Source organism: Aplidium turbinatum, chromosome 2, assembly GCF_918807975.1.
Source record: "Aplidium turbinatum chromosome 2, kaAplTurb1.1, whole genome shotgun sequence".
In the NCBI taxonomy this organism is placed as follows: Eukaryota; Metazoa; Chordata; class Ascidiacea; order Aplousobranchia; family Polyclinidae; genus Aplidium; species Aplidium turbinatum.
In genome coordinates, this window is record NC_137473.1 from 36,276,913 (window position 1) to 36,304,834 (window position 27,922).

The 27,922-nt window shown below is 37.2% G+C and overlaps 1 protein-coding gene across 1 annotated transcript; it reads left to right on the plus strand.

The window, feature by feature from the left end:
* The first annotated feature begins 972 nt into the window (after positions 1-972).
* LOC145765532 (uncharacterized) lies at positions 973-27,799 on the plus strand. The gene is made up of 4 exons (XM_082577369.1): positions 973-1,189; positions 7,875-8,028; positions 19,788-19,939; positions 25,589-27,799. Exons 1-4 carry the CDS (start codon positions 1,046-1,048, stop codon positions 26,900-26,902), a joined length of 1,764 nt encoding a protein of 587 aa, XP_082433495.1. The 5' UTR covers positions 973-1,045; the 3' UTR covers positions 26,903-27,799.
* The last annotated feature ends 123 nt before the right edge of the window (positions 27,800-27,922 follow it).

Below are 27,922 nucleotides of genomic sequence, written 5' to 3' on the forward strand. Positions count from 1 at the left end.
TCACCCTAACGCTAACCTTCGCTGATTGCAGTTTCCGCAAACATTTCTCTGCACTTTCCGCTAACCCTGACTATAGACTAATCTATGCTCTAACCCTAACCCTCGCTGATCGCAGTTTCCGCAAACATATTTTCGTAGTTTCTGCTAACCCTTACCTTAACCTTAGAGTAATCTATGCTCTAACCCTCGCTGATCGAAGTTTTTGCAAACATTTTTCCGCAGTTTCCGCTAATCTTTACCCTCACTCTAACTATAGAGTAATCTATGCTCTAACCCTCGCTGATCGCAGTTTCCGCAAACATTTTTCCGCTAACCGCAGTTTCCGCTTACCCCAGCTCTAACCATCGAGTAATCTATGTTTTTGAACCCTAACCCTCGTTGATTGCAGTTTCCGCAAATATTTTTCCGCAGTTTTTGCTAACCCTAACCCTCCAGTTGTTTGCGGAATGCTGAAACTCCAATCAACGACTTCGGCTTTGTGCTATTAAACTGCGATCAGCGACTTCGGCTTTTTTTAATTTTTTCTCTCGATCTTTTCAGGGTACGAACTGAGGGTACGAACTGTTCAGGGTACGAACTAGGTTGCACCCCAGTTCTACACTCAATACATTAGCTAGCCGATTTATTCAATACCCCAGGCGATTAAATGGAACGTAATAGAGAAAAAAGAGAGAAGATTTTTAAGTTTTCTTGCACATTCCGCGTTCAACTTGAGATATGTTTGCGATTTTCCAGTAGGCTACCGGTACATTATGATTGACGGTTGGGCACCCCTGGCCTACAGTTGTAATAAAAGTACCTGTAAAAGTGTGATTTAAATGGGTATTTTTAGGGTAAAAAATAAAAGGGTACCATTGCATTGTATTTTAGGAATAAAATCAAATAGAGTTATTACTATCTGAATCCTTAACAGCCTGTTTCACCTAGAAGATCTTATTCAAATAGAATCTGTATTTTAGGAATATGTTTATTTGGCAACATTCAGAATCTTTTAAATCTAGCTTTGTGATATTTTGCATAATTTTGTTGTGTAATTGACAGAAAGATGCCTGTTGATGGTGCAAGAAGATTAGATGAAGAATTAAAAAAGAAAGTTACTAAAAATGTACAAATCAGAAGAAAGTTACTTGATAGACTTCAACCAAGAGAATTACTTCACTATATGCCATGTGTTTATATCGCAACAAAGGTGAGACATGTTTAAATTGGGTGCAACCTAATTTGTACCATGAACAATTCGTACCGTCAGTTCGTACCTTGAAAAGATCAAGAGAAAAAAATAAAAAAGCCGAAGTTGCTAATCGCAGTTACCTCAAACATTTTAAAAAGGTTAAGGTATCGGAGTATCGGTATCCGCAAACAAACAAACTGAAAAGATCGAGAGAAAAAAAATAGAACATCGCTGATCGCAGTTTCCGTTTTTCCACAGTTTTCTCAAACATTTTAAAATTTTTGGTAATGATCCTAAGAGTTTGCCGTAGTCGCTGATCGCAGTTTCCACAAACATTTTAAAAGGGTAAGGGTTGATCGGAGTTTCCGCAAACATTTTAAAAGGGTTAGGGTGTTGTCTGCAAACAAACAAACTGAAAAGATCGAGAGAAAAATAGAACATAGCTGATCGCAGTTTCCGTTTTTCCGCAGTTTCCCCAAACATTTTAAAATTACCGGTAATGATCCTAAGAGTTTGCCGAAGTCGCAGATTCGCAGTTTCCGCAAACATTTAAAAAAGGTTAGAGTTGATCGAAGTTTCCGCAAACATTTTAAAAGGGTTAAGGGTTGATCGAAGTTTCTGCAAACATTTTAAAATTTCTGGTAATGATCTAAGAGTTTTTGTTTGTTTGCGGAAACTGTGAACAGCAACTTCGGCTTTTTTAATTTTTTCTCTTGATCTTTTCAAGGTACGAACTGACGGTACGAATTGTTCATGGTACGAATTAGGTTGCATCTGTTTGAATCTAAATGACATGTAATTAAAAGGCAGACTTGGCTATTTGGCCGGCTCCAGTCTTTTACTATGAAACATTATTTGACCGGTCATGACGTATTCTTTTTTTCCTTTTCTCTTTCAAAGCAAAAGACTCCAGGAGAAGAAAAAAGTGCCTATATAAGTTCTAAATTCAACAATTTTATTCAACTGAGTCAGTGGCGCGTGCAATCTTTCTCCGGCTGGTGTTCCCCAGGGAACGAGTTTGATACTGACCGGAAGCATTTTTTTTTTGGAAGTGGCTGCATTTACGGCGCCATAAATACAGCCGTTCCATGCCTTTTTTTAAATCTTTACGTCGCTTTTACTGCACATGCACGCTGTTGCTGGAAAAAAAGTGCGTATATAACTTCTAAATTCAACTGTTTTTGCCAAGTGAATCAGAGGCGCTTGCGATCTTTGTCTGGCTCGTACTCGTAAGGATATGAGTTTGATTCCACCAAAAGGTAATTTTTTTTAAACTTAATTCTAACCCGAAGTGACTCAATCGTTAGGCTACATATTTTTGTGGCCGTTCGGCGTTCAGTTTAGTTTGTTTTTAGTTCTGATCATAAAAAAACTCACTAGCCTTTATTTTATCTTTGTTTTAAATTTAAAAAAAGTTTTAAGGTGTTACGACGACGCCACGGTTACGACCGTGCCATATTTCAAACTGTTTGTCCTGCTTTGGTATCATGCATGCTATAGCGTAGCCGCATTTTGTCGCTTTTACCTTTTTCTAAAAGGCATGGAATATAAAATTTTTAGGTGTTACGACCGTGCCATATTTTAAACTGATTGTCCTGCTTTGCTATCATACACGCTATAACGTCCGCGTTTTGTCGCTTCTACCTTTTTCTATACCTCTGTTACGTTTGTCATATACTGCTTTTCATTGTGATGGTCAAAACTAAAAACAAACTAAACTGAACGGCCACAAAAATGCGTAGCCTAACGATTGAGTCACTTCGGGTTAGAACTGAGTTTAAAAAATAAATTATGCACCTTTCGGTGGAATCAAACTCATAGTGTCATATCCTTACGAGTACGAGCCAGACAAAGATCACACGCGCCTTTAATTCACTTGGCAAAAACAGTTGAATTTAGAAGTTATACACGCACTTTTTATTCAGCAACAGCGAGCAGCCGCGCATGTGCAGTAAAAGCGACGTAAAGATTAAAAAAAAGGCATAGAATGGCTGCATTTACGGCGCCGTAAATGCAGCCATTCTATGTAAAATGCAGCCATTCTTCGCCGTAAACATTATGTAAATGGAAACGGAAACTGCGATCAGCAACTTCGGCTTTTTTTAATTTTTTCTCTCGATCTTTTCAAGGTACGAACTGACGGTACGAAATGTTCATGGTATGAATTAATTTGCATCCGTGATTTTTTGCAAGCAATTTTATTTTAAAATGAAACGCTTCTGGGTAGTATCAAACTCATACCCTTGAGGATACCAGCCCGAGAAACAACGCACGCGCCGCTGACTCAGTTGAAACAATTAAATTTAGAAGTTATATAATTATAAAAGTTAACCTCTCAAGTACATGTAGCTCCACACAGAGTGAAATTTACATGCCTTTTGACTCTTTTTTATTTCTTTAAAAGTATTATTGACTCAAAAAGAATGTCTAAAAAGACATTACGAAAAGTAACTATGGACAAAGGCCAGTGTTTCGAAACACTGCACGGTCAAATAGCCACTGCCTAATTAAAAGGTTCAGTTCTGAGAATCTTATACTGTATGACAGTCCTCGAAACTAGCGGCGGCACGCGGCAATTACCGTGGTAAATGCTGCCGCAAACGTCATAATGGCTATTTTGCTACGGCAATAAAAATGCCGTCGCAAAATGAGCACTTAATTAGGACAAAAATTGTTCAAAATTTCTTCATGTGTTATTTACTTGCAGCGGAAGTTTAATCAGCAGAAACATCGCACCAAGGCCTCACCTCGGATTATTTTAATTGCTGTAAACACTCACGCAGTCTTCGAAATTAGCATATTTTTACATGGCAAAAATGTTGAAATTGCCTCGGCTATTTCTGCAAACGTTTACTACAAATAAATTGTACCAACATGTAAAATGAGAAGCGAAAAATATACTAGAGTAGTCTATCACGACCGCACTGTTTGATTTGTTGTGATGTAATAATACCAAAAGTAGCGATAAAGCAAACAACGTGATACGCACGCTGTTACGGTAATCCACGTTAAATAACTCAGAGGGAAAAAGTAGCTAAACAGGCCTCGAAATTCCGGCGGTCATGGCGGACATGACCTCCGGTATGACCTTGAATGTCTGCCGAAGCCGACTCATTGGTCGGTCATAAATGACCGCCGCAAAATTCTTGACAAAAATAGAGCAAATGCAGCAAAAATATATTTTAAAGTTAAATTGTTACAGTTGTTTGTTTAACGCGAACAAACACGGAGCTGAAACAATAATAGTACAGGCAATTGCTTTAAAGATCACATTAGAGTGGCGTGGTTAACGAGCTGATGGCAAAAGTAGCCATTTTTACATCACTTCAACGCCTTGCAATGTTGCCTTGAAATAAAGTTGTCTGAACTTTTCGGAAGGATATGTATTCCAATTTTAACAATGAGGATTATTGCGTTACATTGATCGTTTGTTAAAAAGAAACGTCACAGAGAAGCAAGTCTCAGCTGGATTCCGCACGTGCTTAGGCGAATGTGACGACCTTATTCACGCTGATACTGATAGAAATAGAATTTCTGCACAGAAGGGAGGGTGTTAGACTAACACTATTGTGTTAGTTAGTTAACACTATTGAGTCACTAATGCGCATTTGTCTGGACGGTCCTGACATGGAGATTTACAATCCGGCGCCGGCAGTAATCCCTTGGCACAACGATTCTATAACGCGAAAGCCACGCAATAAGTGATCGTAGTTGCTTTTGAAATAAGGAAATTTGGATTGTTGTTTTCAATTGTGTTTGTTGCGTCATTACACGACTGTCATTAACGCACTGATTTATTTGCAAGCAATCTGCTTCAGTATACTTCAGGGTCGGTTAATTAAGCCATCAACCATTGCAGAGTTATTCTGTTGTAGAAAATCTTCTTCTACAAACACGACTACACAATACTGTAGTGTGATTTTGTGCAAAATCTACATGTAAAATATATGTCCGGTTGAGATATTAAATGTCCGCTGAAATGGCCAGTCCGGTAGGACATGCTTGACCGCCGGAAAAAAGTACAAATTTCGAGGCCTGGCTAAATTTTGGGTTGATTCAACGTTTGAGTCAGCACAAATCGATTTAATTTTCCTGGCGGGTTATATTGCGTTACAAATATCATTGGAAGCATTACTTTTCTTTACTGCTGAAACCATTTATCCAATTTTGTACTACTTTTTTAACTTGACCCCGTAACTTTTCTAATTATCATTTGTTTCCGTCATAAAATTCTTTACAAATTTTGCACTAACTTTACCTTCTGTTCACTGTGTTTCATAACCTATAGCAGGTAAATTCCACTTTTTAACTGTATCTTCCTTCACCATGATTTATATTTGCAACCACAACGGTAAACAATGTGATAAGTATTATATGCGATGAAAGAATAACTTTTGCATAACAATTAAGCCAGTATTTATTAGGTTGCAAACTTTTAACAGTTCACAAGAACATTGCTAGCGCATAAACTAGCTTGCGTGATGCTCTGGGCTACCGCCGTGTGACACACGATGAAGAAGAAGCGCATAAAATTTTGTTTGATTAAAGCATACAGCAATTGCCGCCGCAATCCAAGGTTTGTTGATATGGCAAAGGCAATGTTTTTGCCATCGTAGATGGAAGCTAATTTCGAGGGCTGGTATAAGGTACTTAGTTTTCACTTATGCACCAACTGAACGACCCAGCACACATTCATTTTGTAGTTAATTTGGTACTCAACATTTGTGCTGTATTCCTCCTTAGACAGTCTCAGCATAATGTCAATTCCTCCCCACAAGAATTCACAAAAAGAATACTAAAAGCAGATCTATAAAAGTTTAAGTAGGCTACCACTTTCTATTCATCACCAAGTGTTGTAATAACTCAACGTTGATCTAAATAAATTGAACTTATGCTATATATGTCAATGGATTAATTTATATAAATTTATATATATTACTTTTAATCCGAACCACTATTTGACCGGTCGATCGGTCATGACATATTCTCTTTTTTTTTTCTTTCAAAGCAAAAGACAAGAGAAAAAGAAAAAAGTACCTACGGTATATAACTTCTAAATTCAATTGTTTTATTCAGCTGAGTCAGCGGCGCATGCTATCTTTGTCAGTCTGGTATCCCCAAGGGTATGAGTTCGATACTAACCAGAAGCGTTTCTTTTTAAACTAAAATTGCCTGCTAAAAAACACTGCCTAAATGTTAACTGAACATTGCCATTTTTTTAAAGAAGTATATATATATATATATATATATATATATATTGTCACTTTTTAGCAAATTCGCAAATTAAAAATACTCTAACTTTAGCAAATTAAAAATACTCTAACTTTATTACTTATATTTGAAAAGACATAAAAAAGCTACTCAAATTAAAAATTGACCACAAAATTGCAGCAGCCTAACGATTGAGTCACTTTGGGTCAAAGTTTAGTTTAAAAAAAATGTTTCCGGTTAGTATCTAACTCATTCCCTGGGGAACACCAGCCCGGGGAAAGATTGCACACGCCACTGACTCAGTTGAATAAAATTGTTGAATTTAGAAGTTATATAGGCACTTTTTTCATTTTCTCTCATCTTTTGCTTTGAAAGAAAAATGAATAGGCTATGTCATGACCGGTCAAATAGTGTTTCAGATTAAAAGACCGGAGTCGGTCAAATAGCTACTGCCTTTCATTTACATTTCTCTTCAATTCCCCTCACCTGCAGTCCTGCACTTTCCAATATGTAGGGAATACTGAAATTGTTAACAGGACACAACACATTAAATTTTAATTGTTATTTGTTATATTGCTGCATAATTGGTAGGCTATGGCACAATAATGCAGCAATTTCTTGATCTAATGGTACACTGTAACAATTAGAAATGCTTTGCGGCCCGCTGGTTGGAAAGCAATGATCTATATGATAGATGAATATCAATTGGACTTTGTCATGAACATTGAATTTTCACCCAACATTTTCTATTTCTGTTTGAACCACATGTATATATACTTTAAAAGGTCGTCAATATTACTGCATTAAATTAGATACTTTTGTATAATATCTGCTTTACGCGGATCCTCTATTGACTTTACGTTAATCGGGGTTTAAAGTGTCGAAATTCTCTCTTTTTTCATTTATTTCAGAAGTATCTCGCATCCTTTTATATGGATCATTCTACAGGAGGCCGGCTTGACTGGTCCCAGGCTTAGGTGTATGTCAGCTTGACTGACCCCTTTGTTTATTGTTAGAATTTAAATACTTCGCCTGAATGTTTAATATTTTTGTGCTTTTTATTGTTGCAACTGTCGGTTGTTTGACCTAATAACCCTCATAATTTGCATAGAAATTGTCATTATTACTGCTCGCAGATTAATCTCGCAGGCTAATTTGTTCCTTAGCAACCACATAACATTTTTAATCATTTTCTAAAGTGAACTGCTGTAAATTTTACTGATATGTACTATGAGCTAATAAGTTGTACTGAAGAGGGTTTAATACCCGAAATCGCGATCTGCAACAGATGAATATCAATTGGACTTTGTCATGAACATTGAATTTCCACCCAACATTTTCTATTTCTGTTTGAACTACGTGTACTTTAAAAGGTCGTCAATATTACTGCATTCAATTTTTTTCAATCATCTATATGATATTTTGGTTTTTTAAATGGACTTTTGATATGTTTAATTCAAGAAATAACAATCTTGCGTTGACATTGTTCTAGCAAGCAATTCTACAAGAAGATATGAATTATGGAAAACGTAGAGCAACAGGAAAGTTTTTAGATGATGTACATGCTTATTCTGGCTGGGGAGAAGAGTTTTTGTACGCTTTGCATATGACAGGACATGACAGTTTAGCAAAAGATTTAAACCCAGGTGATGTGAATTGCTTTTTTCTGATTTCTTTAAATATATAGTAGACAGTATCAGTGAGTGTTGTCGAAATATTGTAAGTACATAGGTATCAAGACTGTAGTGTATATATGATATATATACAATATATATTATAACTAGGGCAAGTTTTTATTGACCTAAAAATCCAAAAAAAATGACTTTATTGATCTAACGAAAATTTGACTGTCAACCATTGTTTCTTGTGTTTTATATTTAAAAGAAAGCTGCATCAAGGAAAAAGAAATTTAAGTGAATGAAAAAAATTGAAATGTTACAAAGCATCGAAAAACTTGTTTCTGGAGAAACAGACAATCAGACATGGACTCTGGTTTTCCATCTTGATTATTCTAGAAATATTGTTGTTTTGCAGTCATTTTGAATGTAGCGGCTACTGATGCAAGTATCTTCTCAAAGGTCTTGCATTGCTTGCGCTGCATCTTTTATAGTGTTAGCACTTTTTATTATTTTTATTTCTATATTATTTCTATAACTATATCATGCATTTGTAATTGGTATAGGTCTTTAACACTAGAACAGCTGAGGTGTCGAAATCGACACTTTTAGAAATTTAGTTAGGGCCTTAATTGTTATTGCAACGTTTTCAAACTTCATTAGCTTCCCAATTAGGCTATGCTTACACTTTATAGTTCTGGAATGGCCCGTTTCGGTGAGTCCGATTCGGTGAGTCCGATCCCTTAACGGGAGACTTTTTCAATTTTTTTTTTAATTATCGGGTACCGTAGCCTAATTATCATTGCCGTTTTAGGGTTAGGGGTTAGGATTAGGGGTTAGAGGTTAGGAACTCACCGAATCAGACTCACCGAATAGTAGCAGACCCTTATAGTTCAGTATTATTTTTCTAAAAAAAGTTTTCATGTTATCTACAATGGCTGAGGTGTCGAAATCGACACCTCATACAAATTTAATAAGATTTGTAACGTATAAAAGATTTTCTGTGTGAGAAAAACTAATTCAGTAGTTTTCACACTTATATACTTATTATATATAGCGTTTCTCATGGTAATTGTCCAACGCTCGGCTTGATGTGTGTTATCGCTCGACTTGATTTTAGGTCATCCTACTGAGTTTACAAATACCTTTCACAAATCTATCAGCGGTTTGCAACAGATAAGTTTATTCATTTTCGAGAGCCACTGGAAGGACTAGTTGCTAATTGCATCAACAATTACACTCCGGATTGGAGCCTGCCAATCGATGAACAGCTCTTTCCAATGAAAAACAAATGTCCTTTTATTGTGTTCATGCCAAACAAACCAGACAAGTATATATGGCATGAAATTCCAACGGGCCAAGTGGGCGGCGACCAAGTGGGCAACGGTAGCGAAAGTTTAGCCGTTCGGAATGGTGGTGACATATTTAATTTATCTAGTTGCTTTGCGGCGTCACGGTTCATCGTGAAGCTTAAGAGAAACCCCTCAGAAAAGAGACAAACGGATGGCCAAAGAGTGGTTGAAGTCAGTTATGAACGCTCCTTAACCGTTATCGAAGCTTGTCAGTCGTTATAAAGTCATATTTTCTGTTTTAGATCATAAAAAAACGACTTTTCATTTTTACTTTAAAATACAATGATTGAACCCTAGTAACTTCGTAAATGCAGTTCAAACAGCTCCTGAAGACATTGAAATTTGATAATTTGTGGAAGAGAAGCAATGAGAGTTCTCACGCTGAGTTTCACAAAGCATGCTGTAATAACACTTGCTGTTTGATGTTAATTTGCATTGTGACATCATTTTGACACATTATTTTGCAACACACAATCCAGTCTCTGAATAATTATTATTAACACTTGCGGTAGGTCACTAGGTCAGCCAGTGCTGAGATCTTAACTACTAAGTAGCTGGCTTGGTAGGTACAATGGTACATGCATTAGACATTTAAATTTTTGTAGTGATTTTCAAGTGAAACAGAAGTTTTTTGTTAGTTGTTCGAGTGTGTTACAGTATTGTTCAAAATACTCCTTAACCGTAATCGAAACTTGTCAGTCGCAATACCGATGCTGATGATGTAAGTAAAAGTCTTTTTGGTGGTGTAGAAAGTTGTCAAACCGATAACAGTGAAACAACGACGTTGCTACGGGGTCAATTAAAGAAGTTATAATGTCACATTTTCTATTTTAGATCATACAATATGACTTTTCATTTTTACTTTAAAATACAAAGATTGAACCATATGATTTGTGGAAGGGAGTCTAGTAATAGTGCTTGCTGTTTGATGTTAGTTGGCATTGTGACATCATCTTGACACATTATTTTGCAACACACAACCCGGTCTCAATATTATAAACACTTGCGGTAGGTTACCATATTTCGTACCAAAGTATTTTTCTGACTTGTTTGTTAAAGTACCGGTAGCTGAGTTACCGACCATCCTTCGAAACTCGAAAGACGCTTTCGATTGTGATGACAACTACGACTTGCCTTGCATGTTTTATACCAAGTATTCTGGTCATTTCAATTTGTGAGCATGCTTCTCCAGAATGTCGTGACCTACATGTATATAGGTCACCAATCTAATGATTGTCCGCAATGGGCGAAATGAAGCAAAGGTGGGACAGACGCATGCAACCAAAACAAAGACAAGTGTCTGTAATCCCAGACCATAATCTTATGTGCTAAACATTGTACTGCAAATAAAGACGTTGAATCTATATAAAATATTGCAATGATAAATCTAAACAATTTTTGAAAAATCATTTGGTGATCTGTTTTGTTAAGTCAACATGTCAAGCAAATCTGTAAAACGAAAAGATCTGGATTTAGCTGAAAGAGTAAGAAGTAAGTAATGTGGTACCGGGGCAAATTTCATGGATATGGAAGGCACGAGAAAAGCTTTTGAACAACCGTCGTAACAACAACATCGACAAAACTCACCTTTTAAAAGCAAGTAGAAGTTGTGTTTTCCAGCAAACTCAACTTCTTCTGTCCAGCCTTTAGACCAGTGTTTGTCAACCTTTTTTGGCCCAACGCCCCTTTCATGAACTGGCAAAATTTTACCGCCCCTTCAGCAAAAACGATTAATTACAAAAAGCGAAAAAAATACTATTAAATATTACAAAAAGTGCTCAATGCCAAGCAAAAGCCAAGCAGAGTGAAATACATCAAAATATAGACTAGTTACCCAGTCCTCGAAATTAGTTTCCATCTACGACGGCAAAACATTGGGTGTTTGGCAAAAACATTGGGCAAAGACAAGGCAAAAACATTGGGCGACGGCAAAAACATTTGATGTCGCCAAATCAACAAACCTTGGATTGCGGCGGCAATTGCCATATGCTTTAATCAAACGAATTTTTTTTATGCTTTTCCATCGTGTCACATGGCGGTAACCCAGAGCATTACGCAAGCTATTTTATGCGCTGACAATGCTCTTGTGAACTGTAAAAAGTTTGCAACCTTATAAATAGGCTACCGGCTTAATTGTTATGCAAAAGTTATTCTTTCATTGAATGCTTATTTTTTACCGGTGTCGTTGCGAATATAAAAAGTGATACAAAATCAGATTTATAACGGTTCTTCGGTGGTAAAGAAAAATAATCCTTCCGATCATATGGCATCGCGCGTTCATGAACAGGCAGTTTTGCGTCTGCAAGTATTCCAGTGACGACGCGACAACCTTTTCCTCCGATGATCCCGATTCCGACTAGTTCTTTATCCAACAGATTTTGTGTTGCTCGCATTATTCTAATTGTGCCGAAATTATGTTAGTGTACTGTATACGTAAATCGAGGCCAGGAATATCTAAAGAAGGGGATACGAAAGCTCAGAGCGATTGCCTTATTCTCATGACACTAGAAGGGCGGTAGTTGGTACCGCGTGAACATGCGGTTCTTTTTAAAATTGCAGAAAGTTTTGTAGTGCAGCTGGTACACTCAGCTGCACAAGACAGTTAGCAAGTGTTATGCAGAACATATTTAAAGAATACTTGTTTGAAAAGACAGTTGAAAGGTTACCAGTTAGCTGTTTTTTTGACAAAACCTTTGCAGTTGGCTAGGTGTAAAGCAAGTATACGGGTAGTTGAATTAACAAGTGATTATGAGCATTCATTGAATATCCATACCTGGTAGTAATAGTGCAATGTAGGTTGTCATAACAAAGTTTATTAAATTACTACCGGTGCCAATTGTTATTTTACCATAAACAGACATTATATAAGATAAATAGAAGCCCTTCTATTGTCAGACGTAATAAAAGCCTTCGTATCCCCTAGTCTCTAGATATCCCTGGCTACATAGCCTACCAAACAGCGAAACCCACGACATATCCAAAAGAGGTAATCTTCGAATGTTTCTCACTGGCTTTACACCGGACGTGAAGAAACTGGCACTTTCTCACCAAGTGCAAGGTTCACACTGACTACCAGTAGGCCTATACTGTTTTCATGCTCGCAAACATATATTATATTTGCTTTTCATCAAATTTGGTTACTAGTCTCTAAAACCCTTACAGCCTGTTTCACCCTAAAAGGGGGATCATCAATCATTTGAATAAGGACCTTCTGATGATCCCTCTTTTAGGGTAAAACAGGCTGTATGGGTTTTAGAGACTGGTAACCAGTCCTCGAAATTAGCGGTGGCACACAGCAATTGCCGTGGTAAATGCCGCCGCAAACGTCATAATGGTCATTCTGCTACGGCAATAAAAATGCCGTCGCAAAATGAGCACTTAATTCGGACAAAAGTTGTTCAAAATTTCTTTCTGTTTTGTTCACTCGCAGCGGGAGTTTAATCAGCGAAAACATCGCACCAAGGCCTCACCTCGGACTATTTTACTTACTGTAAACACTGACGCAGTCTTCGAAATTAGCATATTTTCACTTTGCAAAAACGTTGGCAAGGCCAAACGGCAAAAGTTGAAATTGCCTCGGCAATTGCTGTGAACGTTTATTACGAAAAAATTGTACCAAAACATGTTAAACGAGAAGAGAAATATATAATCGAATAGTCTATCACGACCGTACTGTTTGATTTGTTGTGATGTAATAATACCAAAAGTAGCGATAAAGCGAGAAACGCGATACGCATGCTGTTACGGCAATTCACGAATAACGTTAATTGCTCAATCAGGTACCGGTAACAAATCAAAAAAAGATTGCCTCGATCAGGCTAAAAATTAAAAAATATGACTTTATTTTTTGATATATATGACTTTATTTTTATTTTTTACAGCATCAAATTTATGCTAATGTCCGTGTCTAATGCATGTAGCCTACCTACCAAACAGAGACTGGATTGTGTGTTGCAAAATAATGTGTCAAGATGATGTCACAATGCAAATTAACATCAAACAGCAAGCGCTATTACTAGACTACAAAAAATAATGAAAATGTTGCTTCCAATGCTTTGTGAAACTCAGCGTGAGAACTCACATTGCCTCCCTTCCACAAATTATCAAATTTCAATGTTTACAGGAGCTGTTTCAACTGCATTTACGAAGTTACTAGGGTTCAATCATTGTATTTTATCTTAAAAATGAAAAGTCGTATTTTATGATCTAAAACAGAAAATATGACTTTATAACGACTGACAAGCTTCGATAACGGTTAAGGAGCGTTCATAACTGACTTCAACCACTCTTTGGCTATTCATTTGTCTCTTTTCTGAGGAGTTTCTCTTAAGCTTCACAATAAACCGTGACGCCGCAGAGCAACTAGATAAATTAAATATGTCACCACCATTCCGAATGGCTAAACTTTCGCTACCGTCGCCCACTTTGACCGTCGATCACTTGGCTCGTCGCCCACTTGGTCTTGCCCAAGTGGGTATCGCCCAGTTTGTCTCGCCCAGATGTCGTGCACCGCAGAATTCTGGGTATTAGCCGAGGTTCATTCCAAATACGTATGCAATACTTTTACCGTATTTATCGCACCTCGGAGCTATTGAAAGAAAGCAACAAAATGGAAGGCTTCTTCCCGAGGATGTAATGATCAGGATCACCACCAATTTACACAGACAAAGCAGGTACCTAACTTTTTTACTATGGTGAATCTTGCTGGTTTGCTACGGGAAAGAAATATAACCATTAACCATTGTTGGAACTGTTCGAGCTAACAGTAAATGACTGACAAAGGAGATGACCAAGGGTGGAGGAGAAAGATTTTCCAGTAAATTCTTCTACAATTCAACGAACAGCTGCATGCTTGTAAACTATCAGTGCACAAAAATGCAAATGTCCTTTCCACTCTGCATGACATCCCCAGTATTGATGCAACAGAGAAAAAGAAACCCTCTGGGCTGTTTTTTTTTTCGATCATTTATCGGTCAGTGACCGACTTTTTAACAAAACGTCCGAAAAAAATATATAGTCTGTTTGGTCAAAATATCCGAAAAAATATAGTCAATTCGGTCAGCTACTTGAAAAGAAGTATTTTCATCAGAAATAATGACCGAAATCAATAAAAAATGACCGAAATCAATAAGAAATTACTGAATTTTTTCAAGTCATTTCGGACAAATGACCAAAAAGTCTCAGCGAAAAAAAAAACCCAGCCTCTATGATCCATTTTTATAGCGAGAACAAAGTAGCAGTTGATGTGTTTGACCAAATGGCAAGAAAATGCACCAAACATGCAGCAAGCAAAAGATGGCCTCTTGCTTGCTTGGACAAATGTGCTAGATATTGCAGCTTTGAACTTTTGGATTATTTTTAGAAACCTTCCGGCAGCAACATCAGCCGACATGATTTTATCCTCCAGATTGAGAGCTTGAGAACTGCTCATGTGCTGAAACGAAAGCCGACACTGCTGAGAGAAAAAGATCAGAGACGACAATCTAGAAAACGCAGAAAATGGGCTGAACATTATTGCAAAAACAATACAGTTACCATTTGCCGCCACTGTCGAAAAGTGGGAAGTGTGATAATGGTGACTGGAAAGTCACAAAGTGCAAAGGCTGCACTGGGTGAAGTGTTTGTTGCTTTGATTGATTTTTTTCTTCTGAATAAGAAAACTTTGTGCTATTTTTGTGATAATTATGTCTTCGCTCTGTTGAATGTTTAAATCATTGTACAGAGTCAAGATACAGATACAGTCAAGCTTCGAACTGATCAAAACCTGGTAGCCTACATCATAATTTTCGTGTAAAACCAAAAAATTGACAGCGCAAATAGGTTGCAAAAGTAATAAGTTCTTCAGATAATTTTATCACTGTAAAATAAAACGAACTTTTACTGTTAATTTTGCGGAAAAATTGTTTTTGTGAAAAGTGTCGATTTCGACACCAGCGGCTGTTGTATATATACTTTTTTTTTGACCGTTCTAGTGTTAATGTTATGTACAGTAGATGAATAGCCAAACCAGGTGCTAGCATGGTATCTTTTACTTATGCAACTAATATCCACGCCGTTCAATGCTATCAACAATTGCTCTTCAGGTAATTTTTTTACGTAATACAAGGCAGCATTTAATCAGCTTCCCCATCTCATTACAGGCTTGGGTAGGTATGCAATAGAGTCAGTACAGGTTGAGATTGATGAGCACAAGAAGTTGTTGAAGTATCATTTATTCTGAGCATTTCAAAGAAAACATTGAGATTGGGCGTGTCATTTACATAAAATTGACTTTAATAAACTTACCATAAAAAAGATTGGCTTTACTTGCCCTAATTATAAAATGCATCTGTGTAATACCGTAACTCTTACAATGACGTGGTTGTAAATTTATGCTGATTTAGATACCCAAATCATTGTTGTTTTTTGTGGTTTCTGATGTTGAATACCTGTATGTTTATTATTTAAAGTGTTAAGCTGACAATCAATTTATCTCTAACCATCAAAGCGTATTTTTTAATTGTATAACTCAGTTTGTGTCACATGGAAAACAGTCACATATTAACTTCAACATTAGGCTGTACCAAATTTTGGTAACTTTGTCGGATTACTTAGCAAGTTTCCCAAAAGTTGTGGCTGAGGTACCTAATCAAAATGCCATAATTTATTTTTTTAAATTTGTCTTACGCCTCCTCAATGCTTGTTTCCATGACGATGGGCCCAAAATTGACGAAACAGCTATAACTCCGGGACCACCATCTGAGCTAGAACCAAAATTTATTTTTCAAATGATGCAGAACACCCAAGTTCCTATTTGTTGTCAATACATTTTGTAGGCCTATGTGCAGCACTTTTCCCAAAATTTACAGAAAACGTGTTTTAGCCTAGTTTATCAGCAACAACTGCAAACACACAGCAATGAAAATGAATTAGTATAATACCTAAAATCTGAGTTAAGAAAATCAACAAAGGTTAAATGGTTTCACACATCAGTTAGCAAATAACACTTCTCTAATCTTGCACATTTCAGCATGTCTACCTTGAATAAAACATAAAATACCGTACTGTAAAAACAGTCAGCAACAACTAAACATTTATAAACAACAATCGATTAGCAATATTAAGCTGAAATCTCACATTGCAACCAAAAAAGTACAGCTTTGTACAATTGATATTGACTTTCCCCGGAATGGCCTGTTTCGGTGAGTCCGATCCCTTAACGGGGGATTTTTTCAATTATTTTTTTAAATTATCGAGTACCGTAGCCTAATTTTCATTGCCGTTTTAGGGTTAGGGGTTAGGAGTTAGGGTTAGAGGTTAGGAGCTCACCAAATCGGACTCACCGAATAGTAGCAGACCCGACTTTCCCAGGCAAAGAACATTACACAGTGCAATAATACCATTATAGAATAGAATTGTTGAATACGTTTCAACAACAAACTAAAAAAATCATGGCAATAACTAGTTTATGTCAGAAAGCACAATGCAATACAACAGGCTGTGGTTCACAGTCAATTGATTGTTTAATCCATCACAAAACTTATCCTTGCAACTTCAACAATAGTTTAGGTGCTGGAGTGCTGGTGTTCATGGTCTTGAAAAGACTTTTTTTAGTCACTCTTTCACTAGATGTTGCTGCTCCAAGTTGAACATGTCGTAACTGAGACACCATTTTTAACAATATTTGCTGATGTTTTGGATATTTAGTTACTTTACCGGTGTGAAAGGCAGTCAACAGACCCAATGCCCGTTCTGCTGCATCATTCACAACATTGAGTCACTGCACTAAGGCTTGAGCATGTTTGTATGAGGTCATTGGCGTAATTTTTTTAAAAAATTTGACGAAATTAGGGGTGCTCTAAGTTATCTTATGAAAATTGTCAATATAGGCTAATCAATTGAAAACCTGACCGATGGAAAATGTTAAAACAAATGACTCAATCTAATAGTAAATTCAACTATGTTTAGCCTACGTCATGAAACGTCGAATCAACATAAAAGAAGATAATTTTGTCGTATGTGTAATCGAATAGACTGCAGCGGTATGTCAAACGATCAGATAGAAATGAAAACAAGTATTACATGCGAGGCGAAAGTGATCTTACATTGAATATTGAAATATATTTGACTTTCATTTGTTCACGTCTGCCTTATAATGCGGCTTGCTATAAATTAATCACATCCAAATTTGTTTCTGCGGGTCGTTGTCTTGGAAACAAACTCCGTGACAAGTTCTTCCATGTTTAATTTCTCCGCCAATTCGCGATGACTACCTGTAACGGCCAAATTGTTCAGTCGTTGTTGCGTTTGAGTGCTGCGAAGGTAGGTCTTCAAGCGTCGTAATAACGAAAAGGAACGTTCGGCTTCACAGGAAGAAGTCGGCATAACAATGTAAGTTACCAAAGCTGCACATATATTTGGCTTTATATCGACCATTGACGGCTGTGCAATGAATTTCTGACTTAGCGTATTCACTGTCACAACATCACCGTCACGTTTGCAACAAGCGAACCACTGTTTGCGTTCACGCAGCAAATCCTTGCGTTCCCAGTTTGCTTACTTTCGTAACATCGGCTTCTTTCATTGTGGGATTCTCTAGCAGCTCTAGTAGCAAGTCTGCCATTCGGTATGATGAAGAAGGGAAACGGCTAACGATTGCATCTGACGCCGTTTGCAGAATGTTTTTGTAGACGTTTGAGTAGAAAACAGCACTTCTTGACGCAGTGCACGTGTTTGTGCTTAATTGTTAGGCAATAGTACAATCATGTCTGCTTTTGATATGTGTGGCGCTGCGTGCCACCCACAAATGTAAAACACTGAAAATATTGCGCTTTGGTGAAACGACTTTCAAGAAAGAAAAAAAAACGTTATTTAGCAATGCAAATTTCCATTTGAATCGGTGTATTTTGTATGCAAACCAGGGCCCAGGGGTGCTCTCGCATTTATGTTGTTACCTCAGATTTTCATTTTGGGGTGATCAAGCACCCTTCACACCCTTGAAATGACGCCTATACGTATGAGGTATTAACATTCCAAGTTCTAGCTCATAGTGGTTCCGGAGTTATAGCTGTTTTGTCAATTTTGGGCCCATTGTCATAGAAACAACTAAACAAGCATTGAGGAGGCGTAAGACCAATTTAAGAAAAAATAAATATATATGGCATTTTGATTAGGTACCTAAGCCACAACATTTGGGAAACTAGCTAAGTAATCCGACTAAGTTACCAAAATTTGGTACAGCCTATTCAGCATAATTACATATATTATAGTTCTTTTAAAAGTTAAAAGTTGTTTTTGAGCAATATTACCTTCTCTTCACTAAAATATCAGTACTTTAACTTCCAATTTGTCAGAATATTACTTTGGAAGATGTATTTTTCGCCTAAAGATAAAATTGCACTGTTAAAGAAAAAAAAACAAAACACAACTACAGCAACGTATTGAACTACAACGTATGTATATATACATTTCTTGGCATTAAAGATGACTTTAAAATATCAGTCATTGCCTTACACTAGTTCTGTGACCTGTGTCATTACATGGTTGTGAAATTTGTCTCAACTTTAACTAATTAAATGATGATTGTTGTTTTGTAGTTTACAAGGTTTCCTTACAGGCCAAAGATAATATTCTTTAAAAATGTCCATGCTGTTTAATGAATAATGTCACCTTTTGAGTAAAATGGTTGGAATGCCTGGTTATTGTTCAATCTAATCATAAAATAAAGAGTGCAAGATGTTGATATTAAACTCAGGTTTAGCAAACGTTTAATAGGCTATACTACTTTGTACAAGTATTTACTTAAATATAGTAAAATATTATAAGTACATTCGGTACTTTAACTTCCACTCTGGCAGAATATGACTTTAGAAAATTTCCTTAAAATACAATATACACCTGAAGATAAAACTGTACTGTTAAAACACAAAAGCTACGGTATGCAATGCAAGTTAACTTTTAAGTAACAGTCATTGCTATTCATTGGCTTGGAAATCCTTTTCTGTAACCTGTGTCATACACGGAATGGCCCGATTTGGTGAGTCCGATTCGGTGAGTTCCCTATTCGGTGAGAGCCTTTTTCGGTGAGAGCCCTATTCGGTGAGTTTTTTTTTTTTTAATTATTGCGCACCGTAGCCTAATTATCATTGCCGTTATAGGGGGTTAGGGGATATGGGTTTTTGGGGGTTGAGGATAGGGGTTTTGGGGGGTTTGGATTTTTGGGGTTTGGGTTTTTGGGTTAGGAGGTTTGGGGTTAGGGGTTTTAATTAGGCTACGGTATTCAATAATTTTCAAAAAAAAATTCAAAAAAATCACCGAATAGGGTTCTCACCGAAAAAGGCTCTCACCGAATCGGACTCACCGAATAGTAGCAGACCCGTCATACATGACCTTGAAATTTCTCTCAACTTAAACTGATCAAATGATAATTGGTTATAATTGTTTGATTGTGAATATTAGGTTATCAACCTCCATCGGATGATGACAATGAAGGATCTGATCATGGAAGTGGAGGAAATGGTGGTTCCCATGGCAACAATTCACCATCATCTAGTCGACCTCAAAATGCTCACCGCTCTTCTAAGCAAAAAGATGATCCTCCTTCTTATATGGTGACATTGATTGTTTTAACTTCACGAATAATTGTTTTCAATCATCAAATGTCGTTGTTTCGACTGCTGGATTAACTCTTAGAAAAGAGTTTCGTGCGTTGTTGGCTCTTTTGGGCAGAAGGGTTATTCTTATGTAGTAACATTAGTGTTTTGACTACAGTATGTGGATCAGAACATTCCATCACAACCGACTTGTCGCGAGACAACTGACTGCAGCTGGCCTGTCGCTGAGACATCTCACTTCAGAGTACAGCTCACCGCGAGACTACTTGGCACGAATTCTACTTTATCCATTGAGCATTATCCTTTTAGCGATACTTTCTTTGCCACTGTATAATTCCTATGACAGTTTGTTTCACTAGGAACTTGTTGTAATGCAAAAGTTATCCAATATGATTGTAGCCTGAGACATGAAACAAAAAGCAGTTTGAAGCAAGATATTCTAAAAGGCAAACAAGATTTGTTTGTGATTGATTTGATTGATTGGTTTATTTTGTTGCCAGTATATTAACACAGAGGTTGAAAAAAACAATATATACATATATAATATACATTGTTATACAGCATATTTAGTATAATCGGCTTTTTTATTTCGAATCCAACTTTAGCGTGGTTTTAAAATACAACAGGACATTCTAAGATCTCTGAAAAAATTGAAATTTCTATCCAAATTCAAGTTTTTCCTTATAAGCTTCCGTGTTTTCCCAATTGTTTTTTGACCCACCAGCCGGGGAGAGCGTTGGCATCACGGTTTTTGGTTAACCTGTACACAGGACAGGTGGAAGCCAAGACAGCTTGATTCTATAGATCAGTCAGCCATGGATATTCATATTCACTTCAGTTTATTCACTACCTTGACCTTTTATCCATAGATACACGTTTGGCTTGTTTCATAATGACAAGCAGGCGATTGCCATCACTAACTGTTCTAGCAATAGTAGCATCCATCACCGGGTCTTGTCAACAACGGGTCTTGTCATTAAACTTTACACAGTGTCTAAACAGTAATTTTATAATATATACAACTGTCACAATCAAGGTGCAATGCCTCGCGATGGCTTGCTTTGTATCTTCAACGAGCGTGTTGTTTTGGTTGTGGAATTCTGGTGCGTTGTGTTATTGTCGGTTATGACCTGAAGTAACCTCTGATTGAGAAATTTGTATTATGTAACGTATTTCTAGAATCATCTGTAAGCATGCAAATCTAGAAGGTTCTGTTGTTTTTCATGATTTCTGAGCGTCGTTTGTCATGACGTCATAAGGTTGTTTATCAGTAAATGTCCGATTGCGAAATCGTTTATGTAAGAATCTTCTTGCGAACGTGACATTATTTAGACTTCTATAAGCTTCTGCTTGTTGACATTTATTGCAACTTGACAGAACAATGTGACACTACGTAACATTCTCGAGGTTACTGGACTGAACAACCAACTATAAATAGTGGTGTAGTTTGTATTCTGATTATTCTGAGTATTATGATGATTATTATGAGTTGATTATGAGAGTTGTGCTATGAGTTGTGGATTGGTAGTTGATGCAGAAATTAGAGTTATTTGAGAAGCCGTTCGTTAAAGTTCTTCAAGAAGTCAGATTATCATTGCACTAGTAGAATTATTCGACATTTAATTGACTGCTTTTCGGTTTAACCCATTAAACTACGTCATTGAACCTTTCCAAGTCTTTTTCCTGGTAAGAGATAGAAAGAAATCGTGACATTCTGGGGGCTCGTCCGGGATCAACCGAAAAAGATTTAACCGAAAAACCGAAGAATACCGAAAGATTTATTGAAAGAATAATAAATTAACAACAAGCTGTCAAAATGGCGGATACTGTCAAACATGAGATGATTGAAGACTTAGGGAGCATGGCTGAACGAATGGGGCTGACTGGTAATGAAAAGTCTCAGTTTGTGATGGAAGAGTATCACAAGATAATGGACCAAAAAGCTCAGCGAGAAGCTGATGAAAGAGAAGATAGAAGAGCTGCTCATGAAATAAGGAAAGCAGAACTTGAAGCTGATGAAAAGCGAGCACAACTTGAAGCTGAAGAAAAGCGAGCAGAACTTGAAGCTGAAGAAAAGCGAGCACAACTTGAAGCTGAAGAAAAACGAGCACAGCGTGAAGCTGAAGCAGAAGAGAAGCGGGCGCAGCGTGAAGCTGAAGCAGAAGAGAAGCGGGCGCAGCGCGAAGCAGAAGCCGAAGAGAATCGGGCGCAACGCGAAGCAGAAGCTAAAGAAAGAAGAGCGCAATATGAATTGGAAAAGTTAAAACTTGAATTAGAAAGACAAAAGCTGGACATTGGTGAGCGATCTAATTCTACTAATGATAATGCTCGAGATGTTATTGTGGCGCAAGTTAGACGTCCAGATTTGCCATCATTTGTTGAAGAAAAAGATGAGTTGGATAGTTATTTGTTAAGATTTGAAAGATATGCTACAATAGCCAAATTGGAAAAGTTGACGTGGGCTACCCAGCTAAGCATGTTATTATCGGGACAAGCTCTTGATGTATATTCAAGACTTTCGCAAGAAGAAGCCATGAACTACGACAGATTGAAGTTAGCTCTGTTAAAGCGATACAATTTTACCGAGCATGGATACCGTCAAAGATTCCGTGAGGCAAAGCCTGAACGACACGAAAGCCCAGGTCAATTTATTGAACGTTTAAGAAACCTTTTGTTAAAATGGTTTGAACTTTCGGGGGCCGAACAATCATTGGACGGATTGGCAAACCTTATAGTTAAGGAACAATTCACAGATTCATGTTCAAAAGATCTGTCTGTTTATCTAATGGAGAGAAGTCCAAAGAATCTAGAAGAAATAGCCAGTGTGGCAGAACAGTACTTAGTTGCTCATGATGAGAAGTTGTCGACTGAAGAAACGTTGTCATGCGATAATGACGAGGAGCAAACAAATAATTTTAAAGGAGGTGCTGTTGTTTTAATTGTAATGGCTTAGGTCATAAGTCTGTTAACTGCCGGAAGAAGACTAAAAGAAATCATCAGGAATCGAGGAAGTGGTGCAATTGTTGCAATAGGCAAGGACACGAAGCGAAGGAATGCAAGGACAAGTCGTTTTCCCTATCCAATCAGTCTGGAAAAGATAAAGACACGGACGTTTATCGAGGTGGTTGTGCGTTGATGATTCCTAAACCCACGCTTGAAAATGAGAGATCGGATGAAGATGATCAGTTGGAGAAGAAAACGGGAAAGAAGACAAAAGAAGATGCTTACGAAGAAATAAAACCTGAAGATTACCTACCAGTAGTGGATGGAACAGTTGGAAACAAAAAGGTAAAAGTTTTACGTGATTCTGGTTCTACGGGTATAATGGTGAGGAGAGATTTAGTAAATGACAATCAATTAACGGGAAAAACTGGCCATGTGACAAAGATAGATACCACTTCAATCCAAGGACCGTTAGCGATGATAGACATCGAAACACTGTATTGTAGTGGGACTGTGAAAGCATTATGCTTACAAAACTCGTTAGTTGATCTTATAATCGGAAATGTTATTGAGAGAAATTCTGAAGTTACTTGTTATTCTTGTGGCAATAATGGTCACTTTGCTCGAGATTGTTCTGTAGATAATCAGCAACGATCTCACGATGACGGATATTACGAGCGCGATGAACCGAGGAGAAGAGGCAGGCGACGACCATTTGGAGTTTGCTATAGATGCGGTAGACGCGGACACTTCGCCAGGGAGTGCGTTGCTGACGGCGGACATTCGGAAAATAGACGTTGCCGTGACAACCACTGCTACCGATGTGGGGAGATTGGACACATAGCCAGGAGCTGCCCTTTTGATGAAAAGGCTTGCTACAATTGTCATAAAGAAGGTCATCTCGCCAAGGACTGTCCGGAGAGGAGGTGTTTCCGATGTAGGAAGATGGGTCATCTTGCTCGCCGGTGCATTGAACCCATTGAGGACGATGGAAACTTTCGCAGAAAACGTGACTATTGTTTTGAGAAAAGCTATCGTTGGTAGATCGTGCAACGATGGACTAATGAGAACTGTTTTATTGAGTAACTAATTGTTTGGTGGTGTGTTTTGTATTGATTGTGTTGTTATATTGTTTGCAACAATATTCTAAGGGGGGGCGTATGTCACAATCAAGGTGCAATGCCTCGCGATGGCTTGCTTTGTATCTTCAACGAGCGTGTTGTTTTGGTTGTGGAATTCTGGTGCGTTGTGTTATTGTCGGTTATGACCTGAAGTAACCTCTGATTGAGAAATTTGTATTATGTAACGTATTTCTAGAATCATCTGTAAGCATGCAAATCTAGAAGGTTCTGTTGTTTTTCATGATTTCTGAGCGTCGTTTGTCATGACGTCATAAGGTTGTTTATCAGTAAATGTCCGATTGCGAAATCGTTTATGTAAGAATCTTCTTGCGAACGTGACATTATTTAGACTTCTATAAGCTTCTGCTTGTTGACATTTATTGCAACTTGACAGAACAATGTGACACTACGTAACATTCTCGAGGTTACTGGACTGAACAACCAACTATAAATAGTGGTGTAGTTTGTATTCTGATTATTCTGAGTATTATGATGATTATTATGAGTTGATTATGAGAGTTGTGCTATGAGTTGTGGATTGGTAGTTGATGCAGAAATTAGAGTTATTTGAGAAGCCGTTCGTTAAAGTTCTTCAAGAAGTCAGATTATCATTGCACTAGTAGAATTATTCGACATTTAATTGACTGCTTTTCGGTTTAACCCATTAAACTACGTCATTGAACCTTTCCAAGTCTTTTTCCTGGTAAGAGATAGAAAGAAATCGTGACAACAACATATAACATGATTTAACAGCTGTATAAAAAAAATTGACAGAAATGTCAAATTTTTGCCATTGGTTTTTGAATGTCCTGTTGTATTCTAAAACCAAGGCTAAAGTTGAAATTAACCCTCCTAGACTAGTGGTAAGATCAACAAAAAGTATAGACGTTGCATGAAATATCTGCACAAGGCAAGAATAAAGTAGAATTCTCGCGATGAGATGCCTCTGCGACAGGTCAGCAGCGGTCAGTGGTATCTTGACAGGTAGGTTTCGACAGAATACCCGAGTTCATGAACACTTGTTGTTTTTACTACCTTTACAAGGCTTATTTTTATTCTTAATTTTCCAGTAGCTCAATTTGTTTGTGATGACAAGTTTGTTATTTGTGTTTACTTGAGTAGCTGACAATGACAAGACAAGTATGCTAAGTTGTTATTAAGAGCATATAAACTATAAAGAACGTTTTCTCACTCAGTGGAGGATAGTGAACGGCAGCATGACATTTTCTCATTACATCATGTCAAATTAGTAAATGAACTTATTTTGGTCAACTCAAAGCTTAAAGTTTGCAACTCCAATTTGGAGTTTCAAAAAACTTACTTTCGTTCAATAATCTCGTTTTTGATAACCAATTTGTGTGTGACATTGACCAATCTACCATGACTTCTAACCTATTGTTAACTGTAGAGTTGTTTTAATATCATCGTGTAGTACGGTTAAAATGAGTAGCCTACCGTATTAATGAATGATATTTGCTTGCTTCAAACTTGCTTCAGTCTTCTTATAATTTCACTTTGTTGATAGTTGTGTGCATACTCTCCAAGTAGACAATAATTAGTTTTTAGTTCAAACTTTGTTTAGGAGGCAATGACAGAGCCGATCCCAGAGCGTCTTCTCGGAGGACGTGTGCACTATGAAGATCAGATAACTAAGCGTCGCTCATACAATATAAGACGCAGCGAAGCTGATGATTTCGTCACACGTGTTGAAGGACATACAAGTAGTGGCCACCAATCACCAGTCCATCCTGAAGACTTGAGGCAAGCACTACCAACAGCACAAGTTGAAAATTCTGCTAATGTTGCAATGCCAGCAGCAGATCATGATCTGAATAATCATCCTGGTAGAACTTCTCAAGAGCCAAACAATCTTCAGCGAGAAATTAATTCGCATTCAGGAGATTACAACAAGAATGCACTAGATCAAACCCATTCTTCAAGCAGCAGTTTTAACTTTAAGTCGCAATCTTCAAAAAGTGACAAAAATATTTCGAAAACAGTTGGTGACATTCAACAATCGGAGTCAAATTCCATGGACAGAATTTTAAGAGAATATCAAACAAATGACCTGTCCTCAACTCAAACTTTAAATGATTCCCTATTGTCGAGTTATAATGAAACTACAAGTTGTAACAACCCTGCACAGACTAGTTCCTCTTCTGACACAGTTGCAGAATGTAAAAACTACAACAGTGAACAGCCCGATCCATCAATTCTAAAGGAAGAACAACTCTCCGTGCAACATTCCGGTAATAGTTTTTTTAAAACTGTATCACTGGATTTTTCTACAGACATTAGTAAAGAACGTACGAGCAATGACATTCTATGTTCTACAGATGACACCCCTTCGGAAAATATTGCTGCTCCAAGAGAAAGTGATAATGCAAGTCCTCATTCTCCAATTTTGATTTCTGATGTAAATCAAGATAAAAATTTAATAAACCTTCGCTCAGACGCAGAAATTAAAAGTCCTGGTGAAACCGCTGCTGGGAACCAAGCTAGTTCTAGTTCAACATCACATGACCCTTTCAGTATTTGCAACTCAAACAATGAAACCAATACTTCTGAAACTGAATCAAATCAACTTAAAACCGGGAAATCTACTGGAAGTGAAGAAGAAAGTGGTAACAAGGAAAGCAAGCATTCTTCCATAATCGCTCAACGTGAAATCACATCTTCATCATCTCAGTTAAGCATCAATCAAAATGCGGAAGTAAACAGTGCTGAAGATGTCACTGATGATTGTGAAGACGTAGTTGCCGAAGCTGAATCGGAAAAAAAAGATGGCGAAGTTCAGAGTGCACCTGCTCCGAGCCGATTAAGTTTTTTGACATCTCTTGGCAATGTTGTTTCTTCACTTTCAGAACTTCATGACAAATATTCTCATTGTTTTTAAATTTAAAGTATATATGCAATTGTTTTGTTTTGGATATTGTTTTTTTTTTCTGGCATAAGTCATTTTTATGTATATTTTTCAACACTCATCATGACTTTATTGAATTTTGCATGGGAGCATCCAAGCAGGATCATCAAAATTTAAAACCAAGCAATCTCCAAGTTTCGACTTGCTTAGCTTTATCATTCACCAATTTCAGCCGCTTGCTGAAATGTTGCTAGCTGAGGTGTCACTTACTCAGTTTAGAACTGCTGGCTTGTAGGAAACTCGCTTGTTGTTTGTCTTCTATTAATTATAACGTGCATCTTTATTTGGTTTGTAACGAGCCAAATTATTCTTATAAATATCTGAAAAAGGCTTGGCTATAAGCCGAAAACGTTCGCAGTTTTATTTCTCTTTGATTAACATCTAGTTATTGCTTGGGTTTGTAAAATCGGTAGAGTTTGGTTTAACAAAGTAACCACTTTGCCAAAGTTGTTTGAACTATTGTACAAGTGTACACTGTACAATGTGCATTGTTAAGATCGCCACAGAACAATTTCACTGTGACATTGCTTGTCAAAGGGTCTACCTTTTTCTAGAACACTTGATATGTTTTGTTTGTTTTGTGCTAGACAAATAGTGCTTCCAACAGATTTTTGACTCCAAGTTTTAATATTGACATTTTTCAAGCTGACTTCCTGTACAATTATAGCATAATATTGTGAGATAACGTAAGCATCAGTAACAGTATACTTATGCGCTTGAGTCTTGACTTCAAATCATTTTAACATTTTTAATTATAAATCAAAGCTGTGTAAATGAAATTATTCGATGACATTTTAATGTGGATATTATCATGTTTAAAACAAAATAGATTGTTTTCACTGATGTCAAATTGTTAATTTTACCTTTAAATTTCAGGTTGATGTAATAGGCTTTTGTTGTCGAAATAGTTTGTGATGTCATGTCCATAAGCAAGTATTTGATTTCTTTGTTGGTCTCTGTCAACCGAAACGTATAGTTTACGACACAAGATCA

Bases quoted from the DNA above. Each gene is read 5' to 3' on its own strand.
- LOC145765532 (XM_082577369.1), top strand. From the start codon at position 1,046: ATGCCTGTTGATGGTGCAAGAAGATTAGATGAAGAATTAAAAAAGAAA. The intron at 8,029-19,787 runs GTGATGTGAATT...TGTGAATATTAG, and splicing joins AGCAAAAGATTTAAACCCAG to GTTATCAACCTCCATCGGAT. The intron at 19,940-25,588 runs GTGACATTGATT...AACTTTGTTTAG, and splicing joins ATGATCCTCCTTCTTATATG to GAGGCAATGACAGAGCCGAT.